A 24790-nucleotide genomic window follows, 5' to 3' on the forward strand; every position below is an offset into this window, starting at 1 on the left:
AACTGCCCAGGTATATGAAAGGATATGATGGGAACTTTCTTTTTGTTTTAATAATTTTTATCACCTTGGTTTCTATTGTGATCCATATTATCATCCCCCCACAATTTTTACCATTTAGTATGTCATAACTACTGCTTTTAAAAAAGAGTCAAAAGGATATGTTAAACACCAAAGATTTAAATCATGGAAAATGAGAATGAACACATTGATACAGGCTTGCAATTTTAATTTTAAAAAGGCCCCTATGGTGGGACTAGCTGTAGATGGCATCATGCTAATGCAAATGGAAAATAGGTTTTTTTAAAAAAAGAAAAACCAAAACCACTTTAAAGAAGTATGAATTCATACCATACACATGTACATACTTAATAATTTTCTATGTTAGCTCAGTTTGAACTATAAATCAAGTCTATACTACTAAAAGTTCAGTATGTGCAACATTAACCCGATCAAAGCATTTTATAAATACAAGCTTCTTTTTAGTATTGCAACATACTTCACTACTTAACATACTGAAAAACAAGTTCTATGTTTAAAATTCTGCTGTAATAGTTGCATCTGCCAATTAAGACTACAAATGGAAAAATACTTGCTAATCTTTAACATTTTGAAAATGCAAATATATTTCATTTTTTGAAAAGAAACAATCTTGTTTATCCTACTGGTACTTCTTTAGACATTTGAAGATACTACACTAACAAAATACAAACTTTGTAGTAAGCTTACAACATGTACTTCTCAGAGGCAAAAATAAAAAAAATCTGGTTTGTATTTATGAAGGAACATCAATTTATTATAAAACAAGATAAAAGATATTAGAATTAAGTTGAAACAAGGCAACATTAGAACAACCACTTTAGAGCTTTGTGAACGAAGTGTAGTTTTTAACTTGCAAATCCAGGTGAACGTAGCTTTTAACATGCTGTCCTCTTCTCTATAAATGGGATGAAGTAGAGAAGCAAAGCTTCAAGGTGTAAGGGTTGGAGCCATCTGTGAGGAAACAACACAGAACATACAGTGGGCACAGCTCTCCTGCTGATCCACCTTCCATAACCTGGCAAGTTCACCAGTTCCGTGTGTTTCACACTCACACCTCCACTGGGGTTTGCCTTTTTCACATTGAAAGAGAAAGCTCTCCAAATTGAGACAAAACTGAAATTGTGAACAGTGTGTTATCCATACTGTCTTCATAAATGTTCTGCCCCTAGAGTCCACTATTAAGAAGGTGGACCAAGGGTGTGGGGGGATTTAAACTTCTCAAGGAGACAAACTCATAACAGTTAGGAGGAGGTAGTTTAAAATAATATTAGACACTGGCCTAGATTCAAAATTAAGTCTGGGAAAACCTGGAAAATTCCATTTAATCCAGTAAACTGTCTCAATTGTTCAGCTCAGATCTGGCCTGTTGTGTACTTGTTTAGCAGGTGAACTCATCCCACTCTATTCTTGCTAGTTTGGAGCTAAATTCATCTTGGCTTTGTGATTTCTGGTGGTTTCAAAGGCAACGTGCTACAGAAGCAGTAAATTGAGAGCAATGAACTGAGTCACTTAAGGAACCCTCTGTTCAAGACATTGTAGAGTTCTCTATATGTATTGTGAAAGAATCATAGAAGGGTTTGGTTGGAAGGGATTATCTCATTGGATCATCCAGTTCAAACTTCCTGCCATGGGCAGGAACAGCTTCTACTAGACCAGGTTGCTCAGAGCCCCACTCAGGTTGGCCTTGAACACTTCCAGGGATGGGGCATCCATAGCTTCTCTGGGCAACCTGTGCCAGTGCCTCACCAGCCTCACAGTCAAAACATCTTCCTAACATCTAAAACCTAAATCTCTCTTAGTTTAAAACCCTTACTCCTTGTCCTATCACTATTTGCCCATGTCAAAAGTCACTTTCCCTCCATAAGGTCATCCAGGAGCCTGCTCTTCTCCAGGCTAAACAACCCCAGCCTTTCCTAACAAGAGAGGAGCCCTCTGATATATTTTCATGGCTACCAGAACCCTAAAGTCCTTCTCCACAGGAAAAAAAAAAAAAATCTAGCAGTAAGATTAGAAAAGTTTACTTACTTGGGACTCTTATCTGGTAGTGATTAAGTACAGTGAGAGCTTCCACTGCATCTGTCTTGCATTCCCATTCCAAGAGACCAGACAGTGTTTTGGCAGAAGCTGTCAAAATGAGAAATAAAAATGGGAAGGTGGGGATCAGTAATGTCTCCTGACAGTGCATACTCAGATCAAAACTGGAATCAAGTAACTTCCCAAACTGGCAAAATTTTACTTACGTTTTGGGTCAAACACTTTGTATTTAATAAAGCTGAGAACTTCATGATCCTCACATAACTGTCACAAAAATAAAATTAAGAGGTAAAACTCTAGCAAAAGTGCACATAAACAAATTAGCAAAAATTCCAAGTTCCTGGAAGAGACACATAAAAAAGAAGATTCTGACTTTCTAAGGGAGTTTGCAAGAATTTATGGCAAATAATTTTAAAAATATATTTAGATTGGTAACTCTTTAGAATACTGTTCTGTAGTATGTAAAACAAGGCTCCAAAATCATATTTAAATAATAACAAGTTCTACTTTTTGACATTCCTACTCCAACACAGTAGCTCTGTAGTTGTACATACAGAGACACCACTTGGGAACCAGAGTTCACTTTCAGACAAAGTAGGAAAAATATATTTTATTGAACTGAAAAAGAACTCACTGAACTGTCAGCAACCTTACTACTGCCTCAACTTAAAGAGGCCAAGCATTGCATGTTTTAAGCATGCAGAGTTCATTTAGGATACAACTGTGCCAAAGGTCCCAGGTGCATGCTTGTCTCGTTTCCAAAACATCCTAGCAGTCATTACAGGGAGTCAGTAAATCCTTTGTGAGTTATAATCCCAAATTTAATGTATTTGGCTTTGTGTCTTTTCCCTCTCATCCAAAAACCCCTCACATTAAACTCAACTTTATTTTCAAGATTTTGTTTCTCACTTTAAAAAAAAATACAAATTAATAAAATTAAGACAGTAACTCCAGAATTTTGAACATAACCAGAGGGTCTACAAATGCATTTTAAGGAACAGTTCTCTTCCAGTGGCTCTACTATAACCTTCCAAGTTACTAATTCTTAAAAGCAGCACCATGAAGGGCCAGGACAGAGCCCAGAGACTGCTGGATGTCAGCCACTCCAAGTGCTTACCTTTACAAACGTTTCCTCAGTCACACACAGGGGAACATTGTAATAATGCAGCACACAGGAGGGTGGTTGGATGATGTTCTTGGATGCTTGGCCAGCACTGGTGAAGCGATTGTTCTTACTCATGGCAAAATCCTTGTAACTACTCGTGCCATCCTCCAGTTCAAATATCTGGCTTGGAACTACTGAGTGCTGCTTGGAAACACTGGAATTTAAGGATAAAGTTTCTTAAATAATTAAGGCTATCATACTTTGCAGATTATTATCTAACTAGAAAAGAGCTGATATTTCTTTATAATAATTTGAAATAAATACTGTAAGAATTAGATGGGTTGGATTTGACACATTCCTTAAAAAATGCAGAAAGAATGGATAACACACATTAGGGAATACAGTTTATTAGTGGCCAATCCATTTACATTTATGAATGTAAATAAATCAAATTATAAATAGTAATAAATCTTAGAGTGGTTGGGGTTGAAAGGGACCTTAAAGGTGATCTCCTTCCAATTCCCCAGCCATGGGCAGGAACACCTTCTACTAGACCAGGTTGCTCAAATCCCCATCCAACCTGGCCTTGAATGCTTCCAGGGATGGAGCATCCTCAGCTTCTCTGGGCAACCTGTGCCAATGCCTCACCACCCACACAATAAAGAATTTCTTAATATCTAACCTAAATTCACCCTCCTTCAGCTGAAAGCCAAAACAGTCAGTCAGAATTGGAAATCATAACTCCAACAAAGATAACAGAGTATGTGATATTGTCCCTTTGAAACCTCATTCCATCTGCCCACTGGTGGGCTATTATTCTGATGAAACATACTTACCAGACATTGAGTCTCTTTCCAAATAACTTGACATTATTGAGATGTGTGACCGCTCTTTCCACAGCGTATTCATCACCCATTTCAACCAGTGCTGTGCCCGGAATAGTCTTCATAAATTTCACCTACAAAAGATAAGATTAAAAAAAAATTACATTGCAACAAACAGCTCAACCAATAGTTTTATAAAACATTGGGATATATTTTTAGACTATCTCAGAAAGGCTTTTTCCAAAGCCTTTGTAAGAACTATAGTAGTTTCCAAGTTTCTAATAAATTATACCTTACCTTCTCAATGTTTCCATACAAGCAGAACAGGTTGAATACCCTTGAACAGTTCATCTTGAGCTGATGCAACCCACTAACCATGACAACTGACCCAGAAGGATTTCCACCATGCATGTAGGAGGAGGATGCCTGTGGCAATGGATAAGCAACAAGTTCTGGAGTGTCCCGAGATCCCATTCGGTACCGGCTTGGCAAGGGTAACAAAGGACCATGGGAACCTAAGGAGATGAGAGACAATGTTTTTATGTTGCTTGAAATAATCTTCACTACTTAATCATGCATCAAAGCCCACATACATAAGGCATATTTAAAGGAGGGGTAGAAGGCTACAGTAATTGCTGAAAAAAGATGTTCCAGTAATTATGAAAATCATTATCTTCCCTGCAGTGTGCAAGATATTTGAACATAAAGTTATCAGAGGAAATTATTAAAATCAACATTCAGAAATATTCCCATCTAGTTACAGAGCTACATGACACCAAGAAAGAATATTACAAAGTCAGGAAAACAAACCAAAAGGAGTGAGACAGAGGCCAGGAGATGACACAGCTCTTTTTCCCAGAGACATAAGCTTCAGTCAGAAACCTGCCCTTCTACAAAAAGGTCATTTGGAAGAAGAAGGAATACTTAAACCCCCACACTAATACAAAATGAAGATAAAGTGAGAAGTTTCACTGAAATAGACAGCTCCTTTTTTTTTATCCTTTTAGTGATGAGGCACTACTAGTATGCAACACCTCTGTTCATAGAAAATGTTAGTATTACAGACCAAGGGGAGGATCCCTATTTTTCTGAGACAAAAATAATGTGAAATTCACATAAGCCAAGTATAAAATAAACCCTTTGTCTTTTTTTTTTCCCCAGCAAAAAGCAGTAATGACAGGGAAACAGTGGTATTGGAAGAGATGGACACAGTGCTTAAGGTAGAAGGATGTATCAGAAGAAGGAAAGAAGAACATCACTGAATCAAGGTGGGACTTGGAAATTCTGGGCATTTGAAGAACCTTTGGAAGGAGTATGTAGAATGTCAACCTACACAGTAAAATATCATAAATACCTTTGCAAAGAAAGAGGCAAGACAAATCACATTGCACCTGGCAGCTGAGAGAGTAAATGACTAGCAAGTCACATGTGAGTGGGGACATTTGTTTCTCCACCCTGAATCTTCGCTCAGCACATGAAGGTGACAGCAGGTCTTGCCTTACAGAGAGCACTGGTCACAATGCAGTACTTCATAGCACTGATTCCTCTACAGTCACAGAGCTATACCTTTTCTGAATCAGTTAAATTAGAAGTGCCAATGCCAACAATTCATAGCTTTGCATGCAAAAACCAGAGTTCTCTATTGTATCAAACCATTGATAACACTTGTTGCCATTTGCTAGAAGAAAACTGCTTTCCCAATCCAGATATCTTTTTCTGTCCAGTGCCAGGATGATGGCAACTGAAAGGAAACTTTCTTCCAAGGAATAAACCTGTAGAGCTGAATGCTTTGGGTGTCAGGAAGAGGTGAGGCAATGAGTGCACATGGATTTTACTGAACCAAGCAGTGTTTCAGAAGGCAGACTGACAGCACTGCAGGTGAACTGCTCATGCTGAAGGGAACCATGGCCAAGCATTGATTAAATATTTAGAATTCCACAGAGCATGTAAGAAATCATAACCAGCTGTCATCCCACGTTACTTACCATAGCCATCATGTCTAAAGGATGATGGGTGCTCTCCCAAAATAGCTTGTCTCTGCCGGCCCTTCCCTCTGTCTAATGTGGGAAGGGAAAGAAACCAGTTTAGTATGTACAACCAGGCACTTGATTTCTCCAGTTAAGACACAAAGTTTCTAATTAAGAAGTGAAAAAGTAATTTGAGTCCTTGTTAATTTAATGAACAATTTCTCATTCACTCTACGTCTAAAAACACAAGCTGTAGCCCTGGGACACCAAAATTAAAAGACTGCCATCTGTATAACAAATTTCACTTAAGTTGATTGGGGGCAGTGGCCAATGAGGAGATGCAGACATTTAAAGTTTATGGAGATACCCAATAGTTCTCCTAAACAGACACCACACATTAGTATAGAAAACACCATACAGCAGGATTTACCCATGTGTCTCTTAAAACAAATTTGAAATGCAGTACTTTTGAAAGACAGTACCTGAATCATAATATTAGCTTCAACAGCAACACATTTTCAAAGTGGGCTTCTTTCAAGAAGTTTCAGCATAAGCCAACAACAACCTGTATTACATGGTTTCATAATCAGTAAACAGAGAGCATTACATATGTGTACATATATATTTACAGAACACCTACTGATTTATGGGCGTGCTGAAAGGATTGTACATTGTGGCATTATCAGCAGCACACAACAGTTCAAAAAGAACAGTTCAAAAAGAGGGAAAGCATCACTGAGTAATGCACTTAAACAACAGTCAATCCTTTAAGAAAACCCAGTTCTCTAGGATATAAAGTTAAGCAAGGGGTCTACATTAATGGACGGAAGCAGCACCTCATAGCCAAAGCTCTTTTTTGCAATCAAGATCCATGCTGCATGACAAAAACCCCTAAACTTACAGATTTCTTTGTGGTAAGCAACAATTTTTTTCTTACAATTAAAAAAAAAAAAAAGCCACATTAAAAAGATGGGTCAAGGTATTTATCAGTTTACAACAATTTTCAGGAAATTTGAAAAGTATGACTGCTGAAAACAGTAACTCCAGCCCCATGCAGCTGGAGCTTTTTCCCCAAAAAACAGGAACTATTTGATTACACAACAGTGGTAGATGAAAGCACATGTGGCCCTTTCTGCTCAGAATTTGAAGGCCAGGTTCCAAGTCAGATATTTACTTTGGCAGTAAAATCTGAAGAGACAGCAGTCCTGAACACTTTCAAATACATAGAAGCAAGATTACTGTTGTCAAGTTTACTTTTCCACTCCCTTTTCAGAGTAGCAGCTCCAGTTCTTGGCTCTAGAAAGCAAATGAGCAGTCAGGTCAAGTATTTTGAGCATTTAAACTGTATGCAGCAATCATCTTTGAGAAAAATCAGTTTTGCAATTCCAGTCTGTGGAACTAAACTGCCCACGGTAAAATACAGTCAAGAATCACAGTCTTCAAATAAAGAAATCTGTGAGAAAAGTTTGACAAATATTTCCTCCTTGTGGTGGTGCAAGTCTCTCCTTGCTCCATGTTTGTTCCTTCTTTGAACAAAGCCCCTGGGTTGTGCCAGTACAAATACTTGTGTAAACAAGCATTGAAACATGAGAACTGACCTGTGTTAAAAATAATTCTGAAAGGAAAGGTTCTTTATAATCTTGTTTCAGCTTGGGTTTCTTGATTTTTAGTTTTGTTTTTACATCAGGTCCTTGAGTCACTGAGCAAGCTGGTATTATCACCAAAAGAAATGCTCCAAACTACCATTTGAAATTTCTGGCTAAAGACAAGTAGAATATTAAGTAACGTGGGTTTATTTCACTCAATCTAATGCAATATGAGTACATAGCAGTGGGCACTTGTTAGGAAGTTTACTTTAGTGGAGAAGGACTGTGGGCAATTTATTATCATAAAGAACTACAAATGGTTTTGAAAAAAAAAATTTAGTAAAATGCATTTCTTTCCTAACATTTGAAAGGCAGGTGTGAAATTCTGAAAGGATTTATTGGCATGTCTGTCCTTGGAATGAAATTCCTTTGGGATAAGATCCTTGCTGCAGTGAGAGCCCTAGAGCTCAGGTCACACCATGTTCAAAACCCAATTAATGCTGTTGGAAGAGTAAGTTGAAGGACAAACACATAAACTCTTTCAAAGAAAACCTCAACTCTTGGATTACTTTATGGGCAAAACTGCTCTAGACACTTATTTTCCTGAGAGCATTTTACTGTTCATTCAACAATTTATATTCGTGTTGTGCACATAAATGGATGTGGATCACAGTAAATGAAAAATTATGCTACATACAATATGCAATGATTGAGATATATATATATATATATATATATATATATAAAACACAAGTCCATTTTTTTCCTTTCATGTGTAGTAGAGTGCTTGTAATAGAGACAGTAATAAAAGAAAAAAGAGCAGAGTTCTTGAAAAGAGCATGCCACACCTATCCTGATTTTTTCATTTTCCACTGTTTGCTCAAGTTTGGGGAAGCTTTAGTTCATACAGTCATACCTATCTGCAGACCAATTGCATAATGCATTTAGATGCACAGTGTTACAAGTCAGCCTCCAAATACTGCAATGATCAAAAGATTCAAGGGTCAAATCAATCCATTCAATTTTTCAAAATCAAACTTTTAGATTATTTTCGTTGTTCTTTACGTTTCTTCAGAATTCCTTTTCTTTAACTCAATAATTGGAGAAAAATTTTGAATCCTAATACAAATAGTCATAATCTACAAGCTGCAACCAATACTGTAGCTCCCTTGTTAACTTTTTACAAGAACTTCATTTTGAAAAGCCAAGCCCTAAGTTTTTAGTTGTACAACAGTTTCACAAGCCCAGTGTCTCTGCAGAATTACTGTGAAAGTGCAAATCCCTTGAGACAGCCAAAGCCCTGGTTCTCATGTAGCCTTTGATAAGTAGATAGTCTATCTTGGTCACATTGTCTTCACTTTTCTAACTTTACATTGAACACATTATTGTACATAGGTTACTGAACACTGCACTCAAGAGTTACAGATTTTTGGTTATTTTTAAATAAACACTTTACAGGAGTTAGGCTAGACAGCAGTTTGACTGTACATATATAATCATAGTTTCCACTGACATGAGTTGAGCTCTGAGAATTTTTACAGCTGAGTACTTAACAAACAGTATGCCTGTACCAATTATGAATCTCCTATTTTATTACTTAAGTATAGCTGAGGGGACTTATTGGTATTGCACTGCTCAGTTCCAACTATCTGCATATAAGGATTGAATTTCCTACTACTAAACAATATTTACACTGTTAAGTCTGAATGCAACTCTCATATACAGCAAATAATAAAAACATTACAATGTCAATTATATCAACAAGAGGTTCTTAATTTTGGAAGTTCTCAATTTTTCAGTGGCAATTTTAAGGGAAATAAGACCAGCATACATACAAACTTGAACAGAATGGGTACAGTCTATCATGTTATTCATCCCACACAAATCTGAAGTACTGACAATGTCCTCCTTTAAAAAACTTGTGGTGGTGGTGCATGCAGTATGCAGACAAGGTGAACTGCAAGTCTGAGGTTTTTCAGAGGGTTTTTTGTTTGTTTGGGTTTTTTTTTTTTTGCTGATGCCGATGTGGTGCATGATGAAGTGTAGAGTCAGCCTGCTGAAGTCCTCTATCCTTCTTAATGCCTTGTCCAACATAGGGGAAAAGAGTCCTTTCGAAGGAGAAGCAGTGTGCAAGTTTGTAGTTTATAAGGAATAGTCTGTGCCAGGTTTCCTCTCCTCCAAAGAGAGAGAGCTGCTTGGAGAAATGCAAGTCCTTGAGAACTGCGAAGGTGCTTGGAGGTGTGGGCTCCTTGTTGCACTAAGTGGCTCAAGCACACGGCAGTAGGGGGCACTAGGGCTCAGGGTTAATTCCCTGCAGTGGCACAGCCTCCAGCAGCACTGGCCTGCTTTGGAAGGACTGTGGCCACACAGCCTGACCACGTGTGAAGGGCTGGCATTAGTACAGTCAAAGAGCTACAGTGAGAATGGATCAGAACCTACCTCGGCGGCCCAGATATGGCTTAGTGTAGTCCCAACTATCGTTGTCATTCCTAATGACATTAAGTCGAGTTGGCTGTTCAAATAAAGTAAAAGTGAAAGAGGTTAAGCTTTGACTATATGTATTATTTTTTTGTAGAATTAAAAGAAAAGGTCCAAGCATTACCCTTGCATATTCAATTTTTAGTGTGCAGCATCCTGCATAGATATCTGCTCCATTGAGTGCAGCCTTCGCCTTCTGGGCACAGAACACTGATTCAAACATACACATCAGGTTAAGGATCTTTTTCCCCAGATGTCTCATTCATGTCCCTTTTACCTGATAGGTCTTTACTTCTGTAGCCTGCAAAAAGTATTTCACTATTGTATACACTGCAAGAACTCCACACAGACTTACCACAGTAGTTTCTTTACAGAAAAAAGAACTAAGTGTACATCCTTTTTAGCTCATTAGCCAAAAAAAAACCCCACATAACTAAAAGAGAGACTTTGAGTGAACAAATAATCATCTTGCCTCAAAAAATACAACAGGCAGATGCATGTAGCAGGCTCCAACACCTAAGTTATTTCATATGCTCCCCATATTCCAAGATTAGTTCCATGATTAGCAGGAAAATGTGCCTGAGCCTTGGCACATCACAACCCATGATCTCACCCAGACTCGAAAATAAATGGCGTCAGAAAGCCTGAACTCTGCAGCAGAACAGACCTTTTGCACCATGTCTTGATATAATTTAGTGACATTTTAGAATAAGTCCATAACAACAGACTCTGCCTTGGTTTTACCAAATTCCTCCAGCACAACTTCTTCCAAAATGACACAGGTTCACTGTGGAACTTAAAAATGAGAAAAGTTTAGCTTCCCAGGCCTATAAGAAACTGACACTGGCCAGAACTGAAGATGTAATGGGTACTTCAAGTTTAAATTTGAGTAAATTTTTGAACTTTTCAGATAAGGCTTGTCTTGAAGCTCACTTTCCTTGCCACACCAAACTGTTTACCTTGCTGCTGTATTAATTCACTCACATTTGTGAGTTTTCTTTCAATTCCTGGCTGGTTTCATTTTCAATAAAAGGCATGTTACAGAATTTAATTCAAAGCACATAAGGGTGGCAGTTTCTGAGTGTGTGCAGGACCCTCCCCAAAACTTCCTTAATCACTCACAAGGTGAAGAATAACCCCCAACTGTGCAAGTAATTTGTTCCTGACAATTCCATTTTTAACAAACTTAACACATACGGTAAGCCAAATTACTGTCTGTTAGGACATACAGTTTAAGTTTTCTACATAGATAAATAGCAATTAGTTTGATGTAATAGAAGTTAGGTTGTTCCCTTTGCCTAGAAAATCATCAGTGCACCCATCACATTGGTAGCATCTGAAATCACAAAATAATGCCAAATAATTTGGCAAATTTTGTCCAGATAAGAGTTAAAAATGAATAAAACTTTAGGAAGAGGGCTGTCAGAGTTTCATAAATTAAGGCCTAATCATATCAGACTTTGGACTTCAAAAACCACAGCAACACACAACAATTCTGAATATTCAACCCAAGAACAACTTAAGGCTGAAAATAGAATAAACTGTGGGATAACAGAGCAGGGAATTTCTTCAACACACAATTCCCAAGAATCAAGGTCAAGGATGCCTAAGCTGGGCTTTGCTTTATAAAGTCAAAATAGTAAGACAAGCAGTAGATACTGGGACTATTTTAGAAGAATCTGAAGAAGACAAGCTGCACCTCTGCAATCCCTTACCCATTTCTTGAGAAACAACACAGGTAGAAGCCAGGAAACTTTTGTGTGTGAGGGTTTGTCAAATCTATTATATAATACATGTCTGAAATTATTAGGCCTGAGGGACTATAAATGTGGTTATCAACCACTGTACAATGCCATTTTCCTGCAAAGATGAAATATGCAAATACTATTTTGTCTTACAGACATACAAAAATTAGAAGTTACCATATCTTGGACAGAAATTAAAAAATAATTTGGTCTCAAAATCACACAATATTTTTCTGACATTTGCATGTTAAACCCATTTGAGTCAAGAACCTACAGGAAAAAAAAAAAATCACACTCAAAAAGGATATTCAACCATGGCTTGTATTCCATTCCTCTTGAATATAACAATGCGCTGAACTTTTCCAACAGGGTTGCACACAGTGTACAAAACATCCTAAGGAAGAAGAAAAAAATTTAGTCAGATGTGAAATTTCAATCACTTTTGGTCACAGAACATTTTCTTGCAGTGCCATTTAAATGCCAAAGAGCAAAGAAAAGGCTTATTAACTTTCCATTTCTTATTTTCTCCTCCACAATTAATACATTCATGGTTGGCCTTATTATGGATTAATATACTAGAGGAAATCAAATCTTAAAAACATGAAAAGACTTGTGCAAGAAGTACTCATGCAAATCCTGGTTTTACAAGTATGTTAACATCTAAGTTGAAGCCCAGTAACTGCATCCATGTCTCAAGCTCTGCCACCTTTGAAGCATTGCCCTCCAGTAGTTCTACCACAGCAGAGACAAAGTGACACTTGTAACACATTTCATAAGATTCCAGCAGCTGAGTTCATGTTCCTTTTCAGAGAGTAGCTGGGAAGAGTTCAAAATGTAAACTTAGTTAGCTCATCAAAATGAGAATTTCAACAGTTTTCATTCGCCTGAGGCCAGTTGCTGCTATGATCCTTCCTCTCTTTTTAGCTAAACCAAATTCCTGCAAAATGATCATTCCAAGATCTTGGTGTAAATCCTCAGCTTTATTTGGAGGTCAAGAGGAAGAAGTGCCAAAGGAAGTATTATTATGTTTTGCAGAGTAGAGGAGCAATTGGGAGGCAAAGCAGTAGGGGGCATGTGGATTTCTTAAAACTAAAACAAACACAGCCTGAACCCATAAAAAATAAGACCTGTGAGACCACTTACAACACGCTTGGCAGCACAAAATGCTGCCCTCCATCTCTCCTGTTTGGGAGAAAAGATTCCTAGAAACTTTCCAGCTCCAGGTGGCATTAATTTTTCATCTAATTTTCCTTCACAATTAGTCCCTCAAAAAATTTATTCACAGCCACTTAATTACAATTTTAAAAATTGTCTTGCAAAACGTAAGCTCTATTCAAAACCCCATCAGTGTCATTAGCCAGCAATCACACACAGAGTGGGATTTTAAAATTGCATTTCATAATTCAGCTATTTTATATTACCAAATCAGTCAAGTGGTTGACAAAGCACAGTACTGAGGGCTATTTGTTAAACAATTAAGCACTAGTATTGTATACATACTAGAATATCATAATTCAATTGCAAGGTACACCATACCTTCCTCATGCATGTACAGAAGGTTTAGAAGTGAGAACTAAGAGGGACAGCAGAGGTATGGATGGACAGACAGCAATGACTGCAGCAGCAAAAGTCACTTTGGGAAAGTCTCTTTGAACAGACAAATCCCTGGCAAAGTTCTGCCCACAGGTATGGAAATTAGGAAACTGAACTTCAAAGACCTATACATGACATCTTGGGCAAAAGTTTTCAAAACACATACACCCCCTACCACATAGGGATGAAAAGCAGCTAGGAATTAAATACAGTTAATATGCCCTTTTTGCCCTCTGTTGTTACACCCCTCAAAAAAAACAAAAAAAAAAAAAGTGAGAGAAGCTGGTCACAATTGCAGTGTTGCAATGGAGGATATAGGCTGCAGCAGAATTATAGAACATTTTGCTTCTGCCAAGGGATGCCTTTAAAGAGACCAAAATCTCTCCAAAAACATAGTCTTGTTTATAAAGTAAAGCTCTTAAAGACTATAAAACAGTTTAATGAAGTTATTCAGACTTGTCATTTTAAATTGCTTGCAATTTTTCATCTATTTTTTTAACTGTACTTCAAATTTAAGAAAAGTGTTGAAGAAAAAGTAGTAGTATTGGGCTTCACGTCTTTTTTTTCCTTTTTTTTTTTTTTTTTTTTTTTTTTTTTTGAGGGGGAGGGATGTTTGGTTGATTTTTGCTTTCTTTTGTTGGGGGTGGTTTTTTTAATAATGCAAAATTTGCCGGAGGCATTCTTAAATTAACTAGTTTTTAACCCACTGGACAAGTGCAAAATTTGTATTTTTCTCACCACATTTTTAGCTGTTATGGGCACAGCTGCTTTCCCCAGTTGCTGTGACTACACTGCCTTCAATGAGCTCTGCTGCTTCCCAGCAATTCTGGAAATCTGCCTGCTTTTAGCTCTCATTTGTATATGCTAAAGAAACAGCTGGGGGCAGTAGGAAGGAAGAGGTTGGGGAGAGTTGTTTGTTTTTAAAAGGGAGGTACTGTGTCAGAGGCTTCATCCTCAGAATTCCCATGGAACTCTCCTAGTCCAGAACCAGGCTTCTGCTCCCAGTTTCTTCAAGCATCCACCTTTAACTCAGCAGCTCATGCAAGGCAAATTTAAAATGGATGAATGAAAACGAGTTTCCAAAATTTGTATTAAAGTATTCTCTGCACATGACTGTAACTGAGTCAGTGGATTTGTTCACACAGCTCAGAGCAGGTTTGTTTTTAAACACTAAAAAGCAACTCATATTATGGCACAATTTTCTATTGAAAAAATTGACAGGAGAAATAAAATTCATCACTCACTGATGAATCAACAGACAAAAAGCTATCAATACTCACAGGACAGAGAAGTAGAAAGTATGATGTGGAACTGACTACTTGAGGCAATTTTAGGAATACTAAGTTGCAGTAAATTTGCTCTCATAGTATACAGCATATTAAATAAAACTTCATGCTTGCAAGAAGTTACTTGGTTCCACACACCCCACATACTTTGATTGATCCATACCATTCTACATATCTAAGAAAAAGTGATTCATACTTGTATCACAGTACACTATTTAAAATAATTTCCTGAAATATTTCTGTGCAATTTAACATCTATGATAAAATCTCCTATGAAAAATATAAGCATTTAATGCATGATAAAACATAAATTCCTAAATAACAACAACAAAAAACCATGTGTCTTAAATATTCATGTACAGAAGCCATTGGCAATAAATTAGGATGTAACTGTATAAATGGTAAAACTTGAAATACTAAAAAGGAAAAGATGTTGGCCCAAATAGAAGTGAGGAAGATTCCATCAAACTGGAGTTGATCATCAGAAGAGAAAGGTTTCACCTTTCCACAAAGGAAATACTTAGGAAGGGCTGCAATAAAATAACCCTTCCCTACTGAAAAAAATTACATGCCCTTTAAACATGAACCACTCAGAGCCTAAAGGCTCAGTAACAATCTTAATGTTGTGGCAACACATTTGGAAATATTTCAGAAGCATGCAGTAACTTAAACATTTCAAAATTCTCACTTCCAAAGTCTTCAGAAGTATTTCAAAACATCTGTAAAAGACTGAATCATCTTGAAAAACCTTTATTTAAGAACATGTATGCTACCTATGTGAAGATACAAAAAATGGAATAAAAGAAGATTAGACATACCACTGTAATCGGGTAGAGAGGATTCTGAATTGACAAGAGGAGAACTTTATTGCCTCCGGATGGGTCATCAGTGTTCCCTGGCCGGGTGATCCTCTTGCTTGTGGAGTAGTTGAAGAAGGCCTGCTGCCCAGCAATGTACACAGGCTCATCTGCTGCAAACGTCACACACTTCTTTGCACTCTCCACATTTTCAAACTCCACCAGAGCCTGGCGCTTGAACGGCATCATCATGACATAGCTGGTGAGGGAAACATCACACTAAGGTTTCCTGCTTCCTCAGAACAACTCCCAGGTCCCATCATGGTCATTTATGGCATGTTTGTTTTCCAAACCTTTCCTAACTAGGACATACCATATGGTTCCAAACTTCTCAAGAGCTTCCACAAGATCTGCTTCCACCACAGATTCACACAGCCCTCGGACATGGACAACAGGAGAAACAGAGACTTTGTGATGACTTCCCCCGGCATCCTAGCAACAAAGTGACATTTTAAAACTCGACACAGAACTTGCTCTTTATCATTAATTAAAATTAAATACTTGGTAGACACTACACTAAGTCCAGAAGCAGCCATCCAAACACACAATCTAAGCATGTGTTAAATAATTTAACTTTTCTTTCCAAACAGATTGCAAAGTTCAGTTGCTGTAGTCTACTTAAAATAAAAACCTTTTCAGATTTAATTAATCTGTTTGCACACACAGGATTTTTCTTGTATTTAAAAAAAAGCAGCCATGTAACACTGATTGAATTGCAGGAGGTCTTACACAGACCCTATTCATTAGGAGCATTAAAAAAAAAATTAGGACATGTCCAATAGCTAAAATATTTCTGACACTCTGCTTGCTGATGCTGGTATTTTTTTGAGACCAACTGAGAGAATAAAAAAACCAAGAACGAATGAGGGCTATCCATAAACTCAATGCAAATTGAGTATTTTTCCAAGGTTCCACAATGCAAGAAAATGCCAGCTCTGGATTATGGTTGAAATAAACACAACCTCCCTTCCAATTCTGAACACGCATGTTTTTAAAACTCACAATTTCTGTACTTATGGGGCTCTTTTCACCCCAAGGCTGACTGCTATTAATGGATCCAGACATCAAACATTAACACACAGAATTCTCACCATAAATATTTTTCAGAGCTACTTTCAGATAGGCTCAGTTCTGTGCAACTGTAGAATTTGGGCTGAAATGAGCTCATCTTTCCATGAAACCCCTGAAGGATGAAATTTACCTTAAATATTCTAGGACACAAGGGTAAAAAAAAAAACAAAAAACAAAAAACAAAAACAGGTAACCCAGTAATGGAAGATGTTAAAAAAAAAGATTTGAGATAACAAAGGGCACACTAAAATATACTGCAAACACCCAGCACGCAAATTTCATATTTGTTACAGCAGTGTGAAGTTGATGTATTCAAATTTAGGGACTACTACATCAATGCATTTCATCTAACAGATCAAGTATTGTTGATTTTTCACTTTTTCTTAAACAGCAGCATATCTTCTGGAACTTGAGAGAGATTCTCATTTGTAGCACAAAGGAGCATTGAGCTACAATAATTAAGTACCCACAATGATTGCTCCTACTGTTAAGCATTCCTCTCTTCTCTGTCCATTTGAACTACAGATGCCAGGAAAAAAACACATTCCAGGTAACTACAAAATGAGTCTTGTGTGTTTAACTCCTGTGTTCTGTGTACAGCTCTCACTAAACAATTACAGATTTTTTTCTTTAAACTGAGGATTTGACCATTCTGTTTGAATCAAAAGCCAGCTCTTCAGGCTTACTCAGATGTCAGAACGATCTGCTGTGTACTATTTTAAGCTTACCTTACATTTTATTTGTTTGCAGTACAAAAGCACTTTAAGCAGGGTTTCTTTGAATAAGAACTGTGGCAATGCTGAGAAAACACCACTGGTGATATTTGCATAAGTTACCTTGTATCCTGAATCAATCACCTTGGGTGTAGGGCAGGAGCAGTGATCAAAGTAGTCACAAAAGGTTAATACTTTGAACTGCAAATGCTTAGGCAATTGCAGAAGGAACAGAACTACAGAGAGATTTTATTTTCAGCTTATATGTTCTTAACCCACATACACACTTTTCAAAGCACCTGAGGAAATTTTCAAGAGAAAACTAACAATAACTACCACTTTTCCCTACAAACCCTATTATCTTAAGATGTTGAGATAATAGGAGCCTTTATTTACAATCTACAGAACAATCAAAAACTATTACATCAATTATTCATTGCCCTGCATATTTGCTACTATATTAAGATCCCAGTTAATGCCTGGGGATGCATTTCCTTTTAGGTTTCTTTAATACACTTGAGAAATCCCATCTAATAATATTTCTATCTAATCATATGGTGAATGCAAGCAATGATGTGCTCATTGAAGCAGACTCATCACAAGGAATAGTTACTAGAAACTTAGTACTTGCTACTCACTGCCTTTATGAACTAATATCTCCATAAATGACATCAAGCTTTTCAGAGAATGGATACTCACAAGAGTATTTCGCTCTCCCTCCACTTCACAGCTCAAACTTCTGGTTTATTTTCAGTTCACATTTCTTTGTTATGCACATCACTTTGTATTTTTATCTACTAGCAAGTATTAGTAGATACAAATCTTTCTAATAGTGCAAATTTTCTCAAAAATTAAGACTTTTACACTTGTATCTTCAAATCCATTATCTATGAGTTACATGAATATGTACAGGTGTCTGCACTTCTGCAGAATATTAAAAAGAAATACAAATTTTGCTTTCTGTTTGCATTAAAATAACATTTTGCTTTCCAATCCCAATTTCCTTCTCCCAAAACATCATATATAAGGTGTTCTTTTAGCAATGTTTAGCAAGAAATTTAGAAAGAACCAAAAACTGCCATTACAGTAACTTGTGCAGAAGCTTGAGAAGCACGGAATAAAGAAAAAAACAAAAACCTCCCAAAACAAACAGAAAAACAACCCACCCACTCCCCCCAGAAAATCCAAACACAATATGAAGCAATCTAGAATGACCCTAGATGTCCTCTATAATAAGAAAAAAAAACACCAGCCCACATGAAAAAAATCAAACATGTCTGCAGAGTGTAAAGTGTACAGCTAAGGTCAGAACATTCACAGCTCATCCAACTGCTGCTGGAATTTCTCTGCAGAGATGAACAATGCAGGATTTTGACCAAGATCTCAGGACCACTGTATCTTGAAAGCTACATGTGCTACAGTTGGCACACAGACAAAGGTTACATCAAAGCATCTGCTCACACACTGACTAACAACCACCAGTATTGCCCTGCCTACAAAGGAGTCTTTCAGTAACTCAGCTCCCACGAGAGCACAAAAGCCCCATGCAAAACTCCAACACCACACACTTACACTCCACTAAATCCAGGAGAACAGAGTAGCCAATGTTATGGCTATACCAGTTTTTATATACATATATATATATATATATATATCTTAAGGGGATTTGAAAACTCAATGATGATTTCTTGAAGAATCATTAGGCTGGACAGACTTCCTGTTCAAGACCAGTAACAAGGACAGAAAACGTTTCCCTTGAGAAAGAAACCAGGAGCATAAAAATGCTTGCCCTAAAACAAAGGTGGGGCACAAAGGGAGGCACTGACAAATCCAAGCAGACATACCTAAGACTGCAACAGAAGTAGCTTCAAAGAACAGCTGTGGCATTTTAACATCCATTTTCTTGTGACTTATATATCTCCAGATAACATTTGAAACCTATCAATGGTTTCTTGCCAACTAATTACAGTTTGCCATTCCAAAAAGGAAGAAAATCATCATGGGCTGTAGGATGAGCTTCTCTTGCTCATCAAATCCAGATTAGACTTTTCTCACCAACTGTTGGCACAAAAATGTGTCCTTTATCTTTTCTCCAGTCAGACACTTTCCAATCAGTATATTCATATTAGTCCTATTAATCTGTATTACCTCTTTTTGTGATTCTGCTTCTTTGTTTTTTCACTATTTACCTCTTCCATCTCTCTTTTTTCCCTCTCTGCAAAAGGATGGCACTTCTGCTTCATATTCCCTCTGCCAAATATACTCTTATTTAGTTTCTGACTGTTTGGATTATCTTACTCACTCTCAATTTTCTCCTCCCTCTGCATCCCTCTTAACTGGTCTGAAATTTACTTTACAGGTACTACAGAACTGATGGTGAATGAGGGGAAGTGTCTCAGAAGAACCAAGCAAAGACAAGGTTCCACAGCAGTGGAAGAATGTAACATTTTTGTATATCCTGGATTTGTGCTTTTTTAATTGTTGTTGGTTGGTTTAGGGGCCTGGGGGGCAGGGCTACACAGAAGGGGGTTAAGATTAATCACACCCTTACTCTGGAAGGTTACTTGGCAATTTGAGTTTGTTTGTTTGTTTGTTTGTTTTTTTAATGAGGAATTTAAGTATCATCTCACTTTGTTTAATGTATCTCTACCACGGTGTCCTTTCAATGATTTTAACTGCTACAGAAAGAATATCTGCACTACGACCCCTTCTGCAAACTCTGAATTGGACCTGAAATGGTCACGTATTTGGACCACATGATTGACCCCAAGTCCCTTCCAACTGAAATAGTCTATTCTGTTTTCCTCTCTGCTCATGACCACCAGAATATCCTTAAATATATATATATATATAAGTAAATAAATTTCACAAAACAACATAACACCATTCCAAAACAAAATACTACACAATACACAACACAACATCATCAGGAGATTTGCCTGAGATACTGGAAGAACCAATCTCAAGGTAATGTTTTGGGATTGTTTTTGAGTTTTTTTTAAGGAGGGAAGATTATTTACATTTACTCAAAACCAGCTTCTAGGATGGACTTCATTTAAGAAATGGAAAGTCACTGTAAAATAAGTCAAGATCTTGAACTCATTGTATTTAGCTGGTGTTACCACACTGCCTATGTCAGACACAAAGGAACTGAGTTGCAAGAAGAGCTGCTTTCCATTAACACCCAGGAAGTTTCAACGGAGGGGCTGAGAAGTTGCAAGATCGCGTCCCCATTTCACCTTGCAGCCGCTCATTGCTCTGCTTGTGTATTGAGACACCACATCTCACTTCCCCAGCAGTAAGAACTGGGCTAATAGATCTTCCTGACTTCACAAGAATGCTTAGAAATAGGTTATATCAGAGAAAGGGAGGGAAGTGAATGCTACAGGTTGCATAAATATGACATTAATCCATAAAACTGACATTTAAGGGAGGGAGAGGGGATAGAGCTGAAAGGCCCTAAAAATTCCCTTAAATGCAGCTCTCAGCCCGCATTATCCCTGTGTCCTGACCCTCTGCTACACTGCAATTCTGATTCCTCTGACAGGGCCTCACCACCACTCAACACTGCTTCTGTAAAGGTCATTCTTCCAAATCACACTCTCTCCCACTGAATGCTTCTGCAGGAGCACATCCTGCTCCTTCCCTGGTCAACATCCTGGTGTGTTCCTGGCTCTCCAGGCTCCTCAGCCTGGAGATGAGCCATGAAGAAGAGGGTGCACATCTGGCTTATGAGAAGTGTCCACACAAGTGGGAAACAGAGGAAAACAAAGAGCAAATGAAATGTCGGATTCCCTCTGGATCTCACACAGAGATTTCTAAGCACCCTTTAAAAAAAAACAAACCAAAAGAAACTCCACAACAACAAAATACACCAACAAAAACAAAACAACAACAAAATAGAGGCATGAAGGGCTTCTCCAGCCAAATGCAACAATTGCAGAACAGGAAACTGCCACAATAATAAATACAGCCCAAGAAGGTGACCCCACCAACCTGCCAGAAGAGTCCTAGCACAAAAGAGCTTTTATATAAGGGTATATATCATATAATCCATGAGTGTATAGCTCACTGGTATTCCAGGGCATATGTGAGGGAAAAATAAATTAAAAAAAAAAAAAAAAAAAAAAAAAGACAAACCAACAAATCATAAGGCTGCCAGACTCCTATCACTCTTTACTCTGATCATCATTTCACCATCATTTACTCTCCTAATCTCCCACTTGCTATAGTTCCTCCTGCTTATTTTTCTGCTCTCTTCTGAGCAATCCAGGACACTTGCTCTTCTTCCCTCCTCTCAGCTTACCCTCACCTTGTATGTCCAAACCACATACAACTTTTATAAGCTGAGAACATATCCCTGCAGAGGAACGAGTAAGGTACATCACAGAATAAGTTTCCTGCACATTTTTGTATCTGTTAGAGAAAAAAACAATGAAAAGCCACATTAGCTAACTCTACCTAATAGAACTTGGCATATTGCTATTAAAAACTTCACATAAAATTAGTAACAAAAGCACTCAGTCATTCACTTTTCTTATCTCCACTTGATGTCACAGCTTATGCTTAAGAAGCCAGTTTGATCTCCAGATCAAGACAACTTCTGCCTCTCCAACAGTGAATCTGTGAATACAGTTTTGCCAATAAATCGTCAATGACACTGCCACTGATACAACTAGCTGCTGAAAACCCCACATGTTCTCAACTTGCTACACATTTGTTTCAGTTTCTTTACTAACAAGCCTCAGCACAAGCCATACTTGAGAGCCTAAAAGTTATATACCCCATGCTCTCATTAGCATGAAGGGTAAACTTGGATAAACTGAGATTCTGAGACATCATGAAGACACTCTGAGCCAGAGCCCAGAAAGAAGGAAAAAGGGAGATATAAGAACTAGTTGATTTCATAAAAGCACTGCAGAAAAGAGGAAAGGCAAAAGCAGAATCTCCTTTCTAATTGAAACACTTCCCTGCACGGCATTCAGCTCTCCTACATGACAAACTTGCCAGATAACTTGAGCAAGTCTAAGGATTTCTTTCAGCAGTGGCCTTTAAGACAGAGCACATTGCTAATTCTTGACTGCAGCAGAGATTATGTTCTGCCATGAGAAACTTGAGAGTTTAAACAGTTCTCTCCGGAAATGTATTTTGTTACAGTTTATCAGGAAACTTTTGTAATAATGTGCTGGTTTGGGCTGGGGTAAAGTTTATTTTCTCCACAGTAGTATGGGCTATATTTTCGATACGTGCTCGAAACAGTGTTGATAATACAGACGTTTTCCTTCCTGCTGAGCAAGAATTAAGGCTTTCTCTGCTTCTCCTACGGCTCCACATGTGAGCTCAGGCAAGACAGTGACCTCAAGTGACCTAAGGAATATCCCAGACCCCATGAAATCCCGCTCAGCATATAAAGTGGAAGAAGAAGGGACAGCAGGATTTTCCTCACTTGTACCCTTTTGATTCCGTCCCCCATCAGACTGGACAGGAGTCAGCTGTGCAATGCTTGGTTGTAGGAGAGGGTTAAACCACGGCAATAAATTTAGCAGGCACCTTCTCTTTCAATAGATTTAACTGGTGGAGAAACGGTAACAGCAAACTCCTTAACTCATCCAAGTGATAAGCAAGTGCATTTTAACAAATCACAAAACGCGTATGCCAAATTTCAAGCTTTAACATTAAATCAATGTTTTCTTCATTTGGCTTATTCAAGTAAGAAACAGAAGCATCAAGGACAAAAATGGTTGTAATCAGACGGACAACTAGTTAGATAAGAAATCAAACAGTAGACAGAAAAGTCTCGTTAGCTCAAGTTTATGGGTCAAGGACTACCTTGATACTTAGATGCAAATTCACGAGGAAAAGGTACGTAGCAAAAAAAAAAAAAAAAAAAAAAAAAAAAAAAAAAAAAAAAAGTCAACCATCGTGCTCATAGCAGTGTGAGGGAGAGAGGGAGGGAGAAAGCAGAATTAGAAATTTCTTTTAGAAGGAGGCAATGGTTGAAGACCAGCCTTATCGCGGAATGGTGCCAGACACAAAGGTAGAACGGAGGATGAAAGGAACCCTCGGCCGCGGTTCCAGCCCCCGCCACCCTCCCTCCCCCGCTCGGTGTTTCTATAGTTACGCTCAGCAACAGGGCCGGCACAAGACTTGCAATGGCGATGCCCCGAAAAGCACCCAGCTGCCCATGAGCTCCTGCACCCGCATCCCTCCGCCCGTGCATCCATTCCTCGGGCTGCAGGCTCAGCCCATGCCTGAGGGCGGGCGGGAACCCGCGGCGGGGAGCGGAGCGGAGCGCGGACCCGGCCCGGAGCCCCCGCCATTCCCACCCGCCGGAAGCGCCTCCATGCCCGGGAAGCGGGCGGAGGGCCCCGACCCCGGGAAGGCCTCGTGGTGGCGAGAAGCCCCCCGCCCCTCCCGGGCAGCAGCGGCGGGGGCGGCCGCGGCCTCGCCCGCGGTAGGGGCGGGGCGGGACGGGCCCCCTCCCCCCGCTGGCAGCCTGAGGGGAGCCGCCCCCCGCCCGCCGGCCCAGCGGTCCTCACCCCGCCCGAGAAACCGCCGCTGCCGCGCGACGCGGGGGGCTTGTCCCGCCGGCCCTCGCTCTCCTCCGCGCCGCTGTACTCGATCTCGCCTTCCTCGGCAGCGGCGCTGGGCTTCAGCCGCTTGGCCTGGCTCTCGTACGCGCCGTCTTCCTCCTCCTCCTCCTCTTCCTCCTCGTACCGCTCTCCGGACGACGGCGACGACATGTCCGCGGGAGGGAAGGGGCGGCCGGCCGGGAGACGAGGCGGGAGCGTAGACAGAGCCAGCGGCGGCACCGAGCCGAGCGATGCTCTGTGCCCCGGCCCCCGCACACGGCCCGCCCCGCCGGCACATGGCCCCGCCTCCCCGCCCGCCCCAGCTCCGCGATTGGCTCCGAGCCCACGGGGGAAGGAGTGCGTAGAGACGATTGGTCAATCTCCGTGACCATCAGAAAACAGCGCGGTTCGATTGGGCGAGGAGCACGTCCGTCACCGTGATGTGGGGCCGCCTCGGCCCCTCCGCCGCGGTGCCTGAGGGCTCGGTCGAGGGGAGGCGGCGGGAGATGCGCTGAGGGTCCCTCAGCGCCCCCCCTGCGCTCCCGGACCCGGGCATTTTCCTTGCTGATCACCGCCCCTGGGCGTCCCGGCCGCCTCTGTCTCCCAACTTGAGCCACCGACTGATGGGGCAGCGGGGGACGCGCACCTCGGCGCTGCGATGCGCCAGGAGCGGTGCGGCCGCTGTGTCCGGGCTGCGAGAGCCACGGCGGCCGTAAGGTCACAGGGGCCTCGGTGAGCCGTCAGAGCGCTCCTCACCACCCACAGCTGGCCCTCGGCCCCGAGCGAGGACTTGGTGCTGGTTCACGTGGGCCGATGGGCTCCGCTGTCCAGCGGGTGAGAGCCAGCAGCGCCCTCAGTGTGTCCTGCGGGCTCGGAGGGCTGAGACCTGTCTGGGCAGCTGGCACTGTGGGGCATGCAGC

The 24790-nt window shown here is 39.8% G+C and overlaps 1 protein-coding gene across 1 annotated transcript; it reads right to left on the reverse strand.

Moving 5' to 3' along the window:
* Positions 1–209: 209 nt before the first annotated feature.
* Positions 210–24129, reverse strand: HNRNPLL (heterogeneous nuclear ribonucleoprotein L like). Its single transcript, XM_079298131.1, has 13 exons — positions 23838–24129; positions 15828–15946; positions 15476–15713; positions 12087–12172; positions 10158–10254; positions 9995–10067; positions 5988–6059; positions 4300–4517; positions 4015–4136; positions 3191–3392; positions 2280–2337; positions 2065–2163; positions 210–990 (listed from the first exon to the last, which is right to left on the reverse strand). The coding sequence occupies exons 1-13, from the start codon at positions 24039–24041 to the stop codon at positions 935–937; spliced, it is 1644 nt and encodes a 547-aa protein (XP_079154257.1). The 5' UTR covers positions 24042–24129; the 3' UTR covers positions 210–934.
* Positions 24130–24790: the final 661 nt, after the last annotated feature.

The sequence above is a fragment of the Erithacus rubecula genome, assembly GCF_903797595.1.
Source record: "Erithacus rubecula genome assembly, chromosome: 2".
Classification (NCBI taxonomy): domain Eukaryota; kingdom Metazoa; phylum Chordata; class Aves; order Passeriformes; family Muscicapidae; genus Erithacus; species Erithacus rubecula.